The 14719-nt window shown below is 29.7% G+C and overlaps 1 protein-coding gene across 5 annotated transcripts in view; it reads left to right on the top strand.

Annotated features, from left to right (window-relative positions):
* Positions 1-14719, top strand: part of LOC111636074 (cell death-inducing p53-target protein 1-like) — a 63728-nt gene that overhangs the window by 33268 nt on the left and 15741 nt on the right. For all 5 annotated transcript variants that reach the window (XM_023381239.1, XM_023381238.1, XM_023381237.1 and 2 more), the window contains one exon: positions 10411-10470. In XM_023381239.1, coding sequence (XP_023237007.1) covers positions 10411-10470 — 60 coding nt within the window. The remainder of the gene's footprint in view (positions 1-10410; positions 10471-14719) is intronic.

Genomic DNA, 14719 nt, shown 5'->3' with positions numbered 1-14719 from the left:
ACTGGGAGTATTATGTATTCATCTTTTGTAAAATATTTTAAAGGCATTTTCTTTTTAAAAGCTAACATTTCTTTAGAAATCTGCATCTTAAAGAAAGTTTTGATTTTATTTTTGAATTTGAATGGCAGAATTTGATGTAAATTATTTAGTAGCTGATTTATTATTACTAGTAAAATGATGTCTCACCATCTTTTAAATATAGTGGGTGATCAGTTAACAAACAGTTCAAATAGCAAACAAATCGGATAATGAATGCTTTCACAAAAGATTTTTATGATCGGACAACAAACACTTTACTGAATAAACATAAAAAGAAGTGATGGAAAATAATGAATACAGATTGATTTTTCCTTGTCTTCAGGTAACAAGTTGAAACCTTTTGGAATGAGGGAGACGTCAACATCGACGCTCAACCCAATACAAATCAGATAGTATTCCTTCGATTTTTGAAACTCTCCCTTGTAATTCCAGCTTTTTGTTTACCTTTCTGACAAATAATTTTTTATAGTCTTAGCGAGACTGTTGGACGGGCACTTGTTAAGTTTGGTGTTGGGATTTATTTAAAAAAGGTGAAATTTTAACTATCCCATTGGATATTCATTAACATTTTAATACCAAATTTCGAATTTCATCTGGGTCTTGCATTTAAATAATTTTTTGTGGGTTAGTTGATTTCTGTTCTCTGAATTTTTGTAAGTGCTTTTCTGAACTTTTTATTTAAAAAAGAAACTGATAATAGTATGGAGCCTAAAAAGAGGAGTGTCAAGAACTATACTCACCGTAGAAACCAAAGAGATAATAGCCAAGGTAGAAAGTGGGCACAAGATGTTTGATGTTGCTAGGCAGTATGGCTTGAACAGGTCTACAGTAGGCACAATCTTAGCTATGAAAGAAATAAAGAGCACTTTAAGCTCATAATGGAAACTGATCTGACGACAGAAGAACTCCAAGAACTCTCAAATGAAGAATACCAAGAAACTCAGCACGATGTGTTTTCTTTTGAAAAAGAGGAAGACGAAAGAGAACCAATGTTGACATCTGCTACTAAAGATCTTTTGAAGAAGTGGGAGGATGTCAGAACAATGATCATCCAAGTGGCATCCAAATCAGAATAAGGTTAATGGGATTGGGAATCTCTACAATTACAATACTATTAAATTAATTACTTCCGAAAAATCCTAAAGAAAAGAGAAAATCAATCGACATTGGACAGATTCTTTAACCCCCACAAACAGAAAAAACATGACTATTAAAAATGCAAGACTGCATATATATGTATTTTTGTATTACATATAAATAAATGTAGTAAAAAAGTATTTATTTTTTATTTTTGGAGTCTCCGGAATGAATTAATCAAATTCCCATAAAAACCTATGGTGAATCGATAATCGGTTAATGAACAATTCGGATAACAAACAAAGTCTTGGAACGGATTATGTTCATTAACTGATCACCCACTGTATATTGAAATTAATAAACGATCTAGTCTTTGGTAAAATTTAAAATTTTTTTGGATTTTCAAAAATAAAGAAAATTTGTTAAAGTGCATTCTAATCTAAAAGTATATGAAGATAAGATTATTTGTGAACCAAATGATATGAAAACCAAACTGACTTGTAAATATTTATTTTATAATATTCTTGGATAATAATTATTATGTGGAAGACTTTTTTGTTGTCATGGAAAAAAAGAGAAGTTGATAATCTATAATCAATAATAATTGGAAGTTTTTAAAAAGTATAAAATTGTAATTATTATTATTAGTAAGTACATGCATTTTAGAAATGTACACTTCAGTTAATATTATTAAAATAATGTTCAGTTAAATAAATGGCTCTTGCCCAAAAGAAAAGCAGAAGATTTGACTGGAAAGAGGGTGTTTTGATTAAAAGATATTAGCTTTAAGCAGAAAAAAGATGCCTAAGCCCACATAAATAATATTTGCAATACTTTATTGATTCTTCTCTTCTGATATTAATTGCTCAAATTACTTCTTTCTTTAATACAAAACTTTTTGGAATATTTCAAAGAATATTTAATTCATACAGATATGATCTTTTTGGGTAATTTTTTAGTGGCCAATATATATCTAATAATTTAGTTTTAAGTATCAAATTTGAGAAGCAGAATGTCAAATGATTAAGATAGATTAAATATTTCAGAATTTTTTAAATGTCATGTTATGGTTTCTTTCATCTCCATTTTCATTATTGTTTATATTGGAACATCAGTTTAAAATACATCAGAGATTAGAGAGTAACAAACAGCTATTTCTTGCATTTCAATGAATATGGCTAAATTTACAGAATATTTATTTATTATTTTACATCTACTATGGAGATGAAATAAATTTTAACATTGTGAGAATCTTAAACTATAGTATGGTCTTGTTATACATAGGGGATTGTGTATCAGCAGATACCATGTAAATTAAATTCTGCATGAATCTATCTCACCCCAAATAGTCTAGACACTCATGAAATCATTTACATAACATTTAAGTAACCGGAAAATGTTAAAATGTTTTTATTATTATGAATAAAATTTTAGTTTGATGATTCTGAACATACAAACCTGGATATTCACAACAGTGAGTAGCATTCAGTAGTGTTTTATATTTGGAATATCAGGAGCTGGAGAAACATAATTTTCTGACTTAAGAATAATATTCAGTAGTACTGGGAGTATTATGTGAAAATGTGGTTGTCTTTTAGATGACTATAGTAATGGGAAGCTGCTGCAGCTTTCATTTTAATTTTCTGAGCATGACAATATTTTAAACCATACATAATTAACTCTGAATTTCACTATACAAATCAAATTGCCATCATATTGTAAGAATCACACATTGCTTTCATTTTCTATGTTGAATTGCTTCTTGTGGCGTTGTTCCTCCTCAACTTTGTTCTCATGCTTAAACTAACAAGATTATTATCTATTAATACTAGTGTTGTAACGAATAGTATATTCAGCCTCAGGCCAAATACTGAATATTCGGCCAGGAGTGTGGCCTAATAGCCGAATATTCAGCCAAACTATTCGGCTTGATTAACGCACGTACGAAAATTGGCACGCAAACCGCATTATGGCAAGGATCCTGCTCTCTATTGGCCCGCTGTCACTACGCTTCACCAATCGCGTTAATTCTTGGCAGTTGTAGCGGACAGACAAGAGTGTCATGGAAGTATGTGATAAATGATGATATCAAATATGTATAACAATGAAATGACCTACATGTGTAAATAATGGAAAAAGAACAGAGAAGGACCACGAAGTGAAAATGTGAAAATAAATAATAAATTGAGTTGATAACATAATCAAACAAGTCGAGGCAGCTTATTGGCACGAAATTCGCGACCGTCAATGCCAAACAATTGTTGTCATAGACTTTGGAAAGCTAAATGCTTGTAATGAAAGTCACTTAGCATGCACGGGCAAAAGCCTGGGGCCGCTCGGGCTATCAAGCTGTCTCGAATCTGTGAAATCATAACTGTGACCTATATCAATGTCCTATCTGTCTCTTGTCTCCGTTATCACCAGGCTGTCACGTAATTGTAAAATGGGAACTCTACGATGGAAAAGTGACGAATTTAAAGTATCGTGAGCGCATATTATGATTTATTCACAGGCATACGTGGATTAGAGCGATAGAGGAAAAAGAAAGGGAAGAGCAAAGATGAGTGCTTAAAAAGAAGGATAGGCAGGGTCAGACCCTCAGCTGTGTGAGGATTCTCCAACGATAGACGTGTACGTGTGCTGATCTTTGTAATTATAAATTGTGAATACATGTGACTAATGTTATTTTCATTTTTATTTTGCGCATGTTACAAGTTGTAAATAAATATAAACAAACAACACTAACTCGATAACATTAAATCTAAATAACAAAATGATTAATTTACTGTGTTTTTGTTATTTATTACTCCTGCTTTTAGGTATTCGGTATTCGGCCGAATAGTGATTAAATATTCGGTATTCGGCGGAATAGTGAAAAATAGGCCGAATACCGAATAGTAACCGAATATTCGTTACATCACTAATTAATACTGTTGTCTGTCCATTAATTAATTCTTTGATGTCCTCTTCTTCTAAGGCCTTAAATTATAAGCCATCTCCTTTATTTCTAGTTTTTTTAGGCTGTATTCAACCAAACAATCATTGTAATTAATTGGGCTATAAATTATTGTATTGGGCTTTGAAAAGTTTATTACTTATGCTTTATGTCTGGAATAGTTCTTAGTTCTTCCAACACATAGTTACAGATTTGTCTTTTGTATCCTCCAGAACCTTGTTTTTATTAGGAAGACACCAGCTATGGTGAAGCCCTTCCAAAACTGAATGACGCTGAGGTTGTTGTTGCTGATTGAAGCCTCAATGATACAACTTACACAGTTCTTTGTATGATGGCTTTAAAGGATCTGATTATTCTCTGAATAAGCAGATGGAAAGGATATGATTAGTAGTATGATAAATACATGACATTATCTACTTCATTTGCAAACTTGTTTGTATCACTTGAATGTCCTAAAGCATTATTTTGAATTGTGAAATTATTCCAAAAAGTTCTTTTGTCATACAAGCTTTCTTGTTCTACATCCAATATACAGAAAGAATATTTTTACTATATCTTCTAAGAGCGCTTGGATTTTGTGTTCAGTAAATTAGTTCAGGCATTATCATTTGGCCTACTTATTTCTGCAAAGCAGCAGTACAGTAGACCCCCCTATAACATGGTAGATACATACCACTTTATAAGAATTTCACGTTGTAGGAATCCTTAAATACATGAGCCAATCTCANTCCTTGTAAAAGAAAAGTTAAAACACACAAATTCTTAGTTCCTATCTGCCCTTTATAATGTGATGTTTTTTATGTATATATTTTTATGAATTTAGTCCTTTTGTGCATTTAATCCTTTAGGTTTATTTATTTTGTTTTTATTTTTATTTTTATATCGCCTTATTTATTATTTATATTAATATGGCGTCAATCTATTTAGTATACTTATTTTGTATATTGATTGGTTAATTTATTTTTCGTTTTAATTTTGAATTTATAGTGATCGAACGTTCCATTTAATACAATTTTGAAATACGTTCGAATGCCAGTTCACCTGAAGATGGCCTATTCCATTAGGTTGAAAACGTTTGTGTTTCAATAAATATATCTCAGCATATAAGGTGTTAAGTGTTTTTATTAAAGGTTTAAAAGAAGCTGAGTGGAGTTTCAACTTATATTTTACTTCATCAAAACTAAATAAAACTAAATAATTTCAGTAGAACATCAATTATCTGAAACAATTCAGGACTGGGGTTGTTTGGATAACTGATCATATACGAAAAAATATATTAACCTATCCCATGCCGCTGTTGCATGTATTGCATGTCGCTGTGCATTGAATTTTTGTTGATGTTAAGCCTAACGAAAATTTTTTTAAAATAATAATTGTGGCTATTGTATCGTTAAAAATGATTTCTTTATTTTGCACTTCTTCTTCTTCACTTTTTCCCAAGTTTATATGAGGTCGGCATTTCCTTCTCTACTGTTCAACNAGTTGTAAATAAATATAAACAAACAACACTAACTCGATAACATTAAATCTAAATAACAAAATGATTAATTTACTGTGTTTTTGTTATTTATTACTCCTGCTTTTAGGTATTCGGTATTCGGCCGAATAGTGATTAAATATTCGGTATTCGGCCGAATAGTGATTAAATATTCGGTATTCGGCGGAATAGTGAAAAATAGGCCGAATACCGAATAGTAACCGAATATTCGTTACATCACTAATTAATACTGTTGTCTGTCCATTAATTAATTCTTTGATGTCCTCTTCTTCTAAGGCCTTAAATTATAAGCCATCTCCTTTATTTCTAGTTTTTTTAGGCTGTATTCAACCAAACAATCATTGTAATTAATTGGGCTATAAATTATTGTATTGGGCTTTGAAAAGTTTATTACTTATGCTTTATGTCTGGAATAGTTCTTAGTTCTTCCAACACATAGTTACAGATTTGTCTTTTGTATCCTCCAGAACCTTGTTTTTATTAGGAAGACACCAGCTATGGTGAAGCCCTTCCAAAACTGAATGACGCTGAGGTTGTTGTTGCTGATTGAAGCCTCAATGATACAACTTACACAGTTCTTTGTATGATGGCTTTAAAGGATCTGATTATTCTCTGAATAAGCAGATGGAAAGGATATGATTAGTAGTATGATAAATACATGACATTATCTACTTCATTTGCAAACTTGTTTGTATCACTTGAATGTCCTAAAGCATTATTTTGAATTGTGAAATTATTCCAAAAAGTTCTTTTGTCATACAAGCTTTCTTGTTCTACATCCAATATACAGAAAGAATATTTTTACTATATCTTCTAAGAGCGCTTGGATTTTGTGTTCAGTAAATTAGTTCAGGCATTATCATTTGGCCTACTTATTTCTGCAAAGCAGCAGTACAGTAGACCCCCCTATAACATGGTAGATACATACCACTTTATAAGAATTTCACGTTGTAGGAATCCTTAAATACATGAGCCAATCTCAACCCGACACATGTGAAGTTTATGGACTACGGCTGTTTGAAAGGTTTTCTTCCATAAAATTAATCGATTCTAGAGTAATTTGACTCAACATTTCCAAAACACGTATAATTTTTGGGAATAATCCGTATAAACTATGCTATAAACAAAAAATTGCAGGATTACTTACCAAGTGTGCACCGTTCGACATTGCCATTGCTTAAGCTTGTTTTTGTCGCGGAGCAGCGCACCAAATGGCGGCTGCGATTTCTGATAAGTTATTTTTCTGCGAAAAATTTGTTGACTTTTAGAGACATCATTAATATTAATAATTTTTATGGCCGTTGAATAAGAAATGTTTCTTTCACAAGAAATGTATAAAATTACAGTACTGTATTAGACTTACGGTACCTAATTTACATACTGTACAGACGATAGTAAACTCAACTTACTTGCCTAAACTCTCTGTAGCGTGTAAGTAGTTCGGCTGATCATCTACTATTGGTCCAGATTTGACCAATCCTGTCGTGACACGAGTCGGTGATGACATTTTACGAGTCCCTTTTAGCATCTTTATACGAATACTGTCGCAATTTTTTTGCCACGTTATAGGAATCTCCGTTATAGGAACCTGTGTTATAGGGGGGTCTACTGTATAGTTTAATGTCTCATTGTCTTGAAACCTGGCTCCTTTTCCTCTTCAACAGTTCTTTTTATAGATGCACTAAAGTATCCTCTTCAAAAACAATGCCATCTCATTGATGATGTAAACTTTTTCAGGTTTATATCATTTATATGCATTTTACCTAAGCTTTGGTTGCACAGGGAGATCATAGCAACTTCATTGTCTTTTATAATCTTTACTGAAATTTTGGACAGGTAATCTGCAGGTTATGTGATGGGCAATATTACATGCCAATTTAAAATTCCAATTATAAGTTAAAGTTGATTCATACTATATAACTGGGTTTATGGTAATGTCAGTATTCTGTAATATGATTATTACAGAATATTGGATTTGTTTATGTATATCTACAATGATTTGTTAATAGAAATGAAACAGGGAACACAATACTTTTGTGCTTGAAATAGCAAGTTTTAAACTGGACATATGTAATTATCTTGTCAATAGCCAACTCAATGGCTTGGTAGAGCAGGTTATACAAAGGTTTCTTACAATTTTTTATGGGTTTATACCAATTGCAGGTTATCTATCCAAAATTATGATACTTTGCATACTAAATAGCATCTTTTTGAAATTCTGGAATCGCAAGCTATAACATTTTATATGCTATTATGATTATAATTGCTAATGAAAAATTAACATAGTCATCTAAATTTCACCAGTTTGTGATGTTATTCTGATCTTAGTTTCTTGTTTTTTTTTACGTTTATACAGTACTTTTGTTGACACAAAACAAGCAATCTAAGGTCACATATGAGAGACCTTGTTGACATTTACCTAGAAGCTGTACTTTTTCATCTAAAGTTATCATTCTTCTGACATTTTTATGACTTTCTCTATCACTAGATGCACTTCTTTTAGAACTAAATGTGATCACTTAAACACAGTTATCTTATATAGTAGGCTCAAAACAGAGTAAGTTGTAAATTTTAATAAATTATTGATACTAAAAATTATCTTAATACTTTTCTTTAACAATATCATTTAGATTTATTTTCTAAATTAAGAAGAACAGCATTTCAATACTTTGTTACTTTCTTATAATATATTAGATTTTTGACCAATAAGTAATTTATGATGTAGGACAATTTTATTAGTAGAATGTCCAGTAATGTATGGTATGGTATGTGGTGTTTTTACTATATTTAGAATATAATTCAGAAAGAAATAAAAATTTATTAATTGTGTGGTTATGTCTATAAAAAAAGAATAAGATTTTTTAATATATGAAAGATGAATACTGCCTACATACAACTTATTTTCTGCTTTCTTTGTATCTGCATTAGAATTTTCTACTGTCATCTTATCTTGATAATTTTTTTCCTCAAAGGTAAGTTGCAGAAAATTGCTTCTAATTTGTATATTACACTTTCGCATCATAATTTCATTAAAAAAGAAACTCTGCATGATAGTACATTAATAGGTCAGAATTATGCCTATGCATCCATCTAAAGTTAATCTAATCATTCATCATCTGCAAAAACATTAATCTGCTTATATCAATCTTGCCTAAAACAAGGCCTTACTGTAGTGTTATGTATAATACTTAGATATGCTACATAGTTTTATAATTTGTCTCTCCCCCTTACTTGCTTTTTGAGCAATATTAAAACTATTGATATTATTGGTCTATTTATTAATGTTACAACTACTACAAAATTCATCAGAATATTAAGCTTAGTCATCAAAATAAATATCAGTAAATAATTTAAAATTTGTTATTCTTTACTAAATCTATTTATTTATTTTATTTTTTTGCTTCTTATGAAAACTATTATTCATTATTTCATCACTGAGTAATTTTCATTAAAATCATTTCTTGTTGTCATTAAGCTTATTCTTTATTATATTTTAAATTATTTTTTATTTTAAAAAGTTTTGAATGTATGTATATTAAAGATGTTATACTTAATAAATAAAGAGATAATTTACAGTATTTAAATTTTGTTTAATCAAAAATCAATATCATATCAATTTATTTATTAATGTGGTCATTCAATTTGTTTATCCAAATAAATGAAGATAACTGAACATTGATACAAACTTATTAAATGAATAGATATTCAATCGAATAAAATAAGTCAATTTCATCACTTTGAAACATTATTTTCATAAAATAAACTTAATGGATTATGTAAATATCATTTAAATAAATGGCTGAAGTAGATATGATAAAATGTTTAGTATATAAAAATTAACTGAAATTTGGATTAATTCAGAAACTCTACAAAATATAAATTGAAAAAATAGTAAGAATGCTTTAAATAGAGCATTCCATTAAAGCATTTTACTGTTTTTCTGTTTGGATTAATCAGTTGTAAATCTGAACTGCAAGATTTTCAGCTAATGTAATTAAGTAATTAAATTTCATCATTTAATTAAAAATTAGTGAAAATATAGCCAAAAAATTCAGCAGTTTAGCTTTATGTAATATTTAAGTAGTAAATAGTATAACGTATAAATTCAAGTTTAATTATTTTGTTCTTATTTTGAAATTTAATAATATACTTATATTACTATAGTAGTTACAGACTGCTTAGCAAAAGAGTAGACATGAGTCAGCATGAACCAGAAGGGTCTATGTCAGATAGAAGGAGATGTGAAAGTTGACATATGGATCTCTTTCCTCTTTTGGCTGTTTTTTTTTTAAAGTTTTTTGTTATCTTTATCATAATTTTATTGTTTTACACTTTATTTTATAAATTTTATACTGAAATCTATGGGCTCCATCAAGTCTCTTTCTATCCTTTTCATCTGACATAGGATCTTACCACTCAGACTGACTCATGTCTACTCTTTTGCTGCATGGATTATAGTAGTAAACAATCAGTATTTTTGACAATTTAACCTATTTTTCTATGAGTTATTTCTTCATTTACTTGTTTTTATTGCATCAGTTTTCATAAAGTAATAATGCCAAATTTTTAGCATGCATTGATTAATTACTCGTCCATTGCAACTATTAATTGTTTAAAAAGAAAAACTTACAAAATAATTTCATTTAGTTTCTTTGTCTTAATATATTTAATTTGAAAAGAAGTTGTAATATTATTATAATGATGAATATGAAAAATCAGTCCTTGATTTATTTGGAATTTGGTACATTTGAATTTATTCTTTAATTTAATAATTAACATAAAAATTCTGAAAATATTTACTTTATAAATATTTAAATAAATAAAAATGCTTTTATTTTAGGATATCAACCTCAACCTCCAACATCTACAATGGTTGTAGGTTCACCAGCAACTACTCCAGGTAATTTATATATTTTTAAATGTATTAAATCAGCATATATTACTTATTCCAGACTTTTTAAGCTTAAAAAACATTTGCATTAACTGTCTCAACAACATTAATTGCCTGAATGCTTCAGAATTTTACTCTATTTTCAAAGATCTTTGAATTTGATTTTTAAAAAATTCTTATTTAGTTTAGTTTGAAACTTTGTTGATTGTTATCATAATATTATTTGTTTTTCATTAGTCTCTCTCTCCATAGCAAAATTCAAAATAAATAAATAACAAATCATACTCCAGTATTCAAATTTCCACTGTAACAAACCATGTTCTTTAGTAGTCTCACAATATTTGAATTAAATAATCTCATATACTATCCTGACGTCCTCAGCTGTTTACTTACTTCCTGAGGATGGCCTATTAATTAAATATAGGCTGAAAGCATTTGAATATTAAATTAATAGTAAGCTCAGCAAGTGTTTGGTGTTCGATTATATTTATAATCTCATATAATTGCAAATTTTTTTGAGGCACATTTGTGAAAAATTTGAAAGTTGCAGTACTAAAAGTGGGAAGTGTAGAATGACTCCATTCTCATTATCTGTTTTCATTTGTTTCAGTGGCATTTTGTCTTCAATATACTAGTTTTTCAGTTAATGACAATCATTATTTCAAAGCAATGTTTATAGCAGTTCACTATAATAGCCTCACTATCATGTTTGCTTATTTTCATTGTTATTGTCTTTATACATTAATTTTTTAATATAATATATACAGTATATCATTACAACATTTTCATTGCCATTTATTGTATTTATTTTCTTTAAAGAAAATGCAATTTCCATATAATTTTTGATAGGAATAGTAAACAAGCTTATCTGTTGTATTTAATTGGAATTTGTAGTGTTTCATTTATGCTGAAAACATCAATTAATAAGTACTGTAAATAGATTTTCTGAAATTTTTTAGTCTCATTTCGGAAAATTGGTTGGGGTTACTCAAATGGATTGGGAATGAATTAGAATTTTTTCTGTAAAAAATCATAGAAAATTCTTTTCTATATTCAAATCATTTTCAGGAATGCATTTGATTCAAATGGATAATGGCTGTATTTTTAAATACCTTATATTTTACCTTTAATAAAAACACTTAACACCTTATATGCTGAGATATATGTATTGAAACACATATGTTTTCAACCTAATGGAATAGGCCATCTTCAGGTGAACTGGCATTCGAATGTATTTCAAAGTTGTATTAAATGGAATGTTCGATCATTATAAATTCAAAATTAAAACGAAAAATAAATTAACCAATCAATATACAAAATAAGTATACTAAATAGATTGACCCCATATTAATATAAATAATAAATAAGGCAATATAAAAATAAAAACAAAATAAATAAACGTAAAGGATTAAATGCACAAAAGGACTAAATTCATAAAAATATATACATAAAAAACATCACATTATAAAGGGCAGATAGGAACTAAGAATTTGTGTGTTTTAACTTTTCTTTTACAAGGAACTTCCATGCCGATGGTAAACCATCAGCATCCCTTTCATTGATACAGCCGTCTCTTAATTTACTCTTATAAATTTCAATTTTTTCATGTTGCAACGCCAAAGATGGAGACCTCAACATCTTGAGAATAGATGCTTCATTCCATTTAACTACTGAAGCCTCCGCTTGTGCCATATTTGACAAAACCATGATACAATGTCCTTTGCTAATGTCATATCTGTGTTCTTTAAGCCTAATAGCCAAATTTCGTCTTGTGACTCCAATATAGTCCTTCNTATTATATAAATTTCATATATTAATTAATTATTTATATCAATTAATTATATCAATTTCAAACAAAAGTATGAATATCTGCTTGGACAGCAACTGATATTCATCTTTTGTAAAATATTTTAAAGGCATTTTCTTTTTAAAAGCTAACATTTCTTTAGAAATCTGCATCTTAAAGAAAGTTTTGATTTTATTTTTGAATTTGAATGGCAGAATTTGATGTAAATTATTTAGTAGCTGATTTATTATTACTAGTAAAATGATGTCTCACCATCTTTTAAATATAGTGGGTGATCAGTTAACAAACAGTTCAAATAGCAAACAAATCGGATAATGAATGCTTTCACAAAAGATTTTTATGATCGGACAACAAACACTTTACTGAATAAACATAAAAAGAAGTGATGGAAAATAATGAATACAGATTGATTTTTCCTTGTCTTCAGGTAACAAGTTGAAACCTTTTGGAATGAGGGAGACGTCAACATCGACGCTCAACCCAATACAAATCAGATAGTATTCCTTCGATTTTTGAAACTCTCCCTTGTAATTCCAGCTTTTTGTTTACCTTTCTGACAAATAATTTTTTATAGTCTTAGCGAGACTGTTGGACGGGCACTTGTTAAGTTTGGTGTTGGGATTTATTTAAAAAAGGTGAAATTTTAACTATCCCATTGGATATTCATTAACATTTTAATACCAAATTTCGAATTTCATCTGGGTCTTGCATTTAAATAATTTTTTGTGGGTTAGTTGATTTCTGTTCTCTGAATTTTTGTAAGTGCTTTTCTGAACTTTTTATTTAAAAAAGAAACTGATAATAGTATGGAGCCTAAAAAGAGGAGTGTCAAGAACTATACTCACCGTAGAAACCAAAGAGATAATAGCCAAGGTAGAAAGTGGGCACAAGATGTTTGATGTTGCTAGGCAGTATGGCTTGAACAGGTCTACAGTAGGCACAATCTTAGCTATGAAAGAAATAAAGAGCACTTTAAGCTCATAATGGAAACTGATCTGACGACAGAAGAACTCCAAGAACTCTCAAATGAAGAATACCAAGAAACTCAGCATGATGTGTTTTCTTTTGAAAAAGAGGAAGACGAAAGAGAACCAATGTTGACATCTGCTACTAAAGATCTTTTGAAGAAGTGGGAGGATGTCAGAACAATGATCATCCAAGTGGCATCCAAATCAGAATAAGGTTAATGGGATTGGGAATCTCTACAATTACAATACTATTAAATTAATTACTTCCGAAAAATCCTAAAGAAAAGAGAAAATCAATCGACATTGGACAGATTCTTTAACCCCCACAAACAGAAAAAACATGACTATTAAAAATGCAAGACTGCATATATATGTATTTTTGTATTACATATAAATAAATGTAGTAAAAAAGTATTTATTTTTTATTTTTGGAGTCTCCGGAATGAATTAATCAAATTCCCATAAAAACCTATGGTGAATCGATAATCGGTTAATGAACAATTCGGATAACAAACAAAGTCTTGGAACGGATTATGTTCATTAACTGATCACCCACTGTATATTGAAATTAATAAACGATCTAGTCTTTGGTAAAATTTAAAATTTTTTTGGATTTTCAAAAATAAAGAAAATTTGTTAAAGTGCATTCTAATCTAAAAGTATATGAAGATAAGATTATTTGTGAACCAAATGATATGAAAACCAAACTGACTTGTAAATATTTATTTTATAATATTCTTGGATAATAATTATTATGTGGAAGACNGTTATAGGGGGGTCAACTGTACTTGCGAAAAAATCGAACAGATTTCAAATCAAAAAGTTTGCCGAATTCCGCTCCAACAAGTGTAAGTGCAGTTTCCTTCTCTAATACGTTTTTTCCATTTCTCTGTCAAGAGCTTCTTCTCTCTTAAATTAAGTCCCCTCTGGTTCAAGTCTTCTTCCACATTATCTTTCCAATGCATCTTTGATCTTCCTATTTTCCTCTTTCTTTTTACTACCAGTTTTCCGACTTTCTTTCCAACATAATTGTCATTTCTTTGCTCTACATGGCCAAACTACCTCAACTTGCATTCTTGCATCTTTTTGCTCAAGGGGTCCACCTTAACGGAACCTCTAATAAAATTGATCCTTATTCTATCCTTCCTTGATACTCCACACATCCATCTCAACATTCTCATCTCTGCCACTTCCATGTTTCTTGTGCTCTTGTTATTGTCCATGTCTCAGCTCCATATAACATTGCAGGTCTAACAACTGATTTATACAATTTTCCTTTCAGATTGCAGCTAACTTTCTTCTCACATAACACACTACTCAGCATCCTCCAGTTTATCCATCCAGATTGAATTCTATGTTGCACCTCCAAGTTCAATCCTCCTCCCATCTCGACAAATGTCTCAAGATATTTAAAACTCGGAACAAAAGGGAGCGGCTCATTTTGGATTTTAATATTACACTCATCTCTACCATTCAGAGTCAT

The sequence above is a fragment of the Centruroides sculpturatus genome, unplaced genomic scaffold, assembly GCF_000671375.1.
Source record: "Centruroides sculpturatus isolate CEXI.00-Female unplaced genomic scaffold, Cexi_2.0 scaffold923, whole genome shotgun sequence".
In the NCBI taxonomy this organism is placed as follows: Eukaryota; Metazoa; Arthropoda; class Arachnida; order Scorpiones; family Buthidae; genus Centruroides; species Centruroides sculpturatus.
The sequence above is the reverse complement of the archived record's forward strand: the minus strand, read 5'-3'. Positions and strand labels throughout refer to the sequence as shown.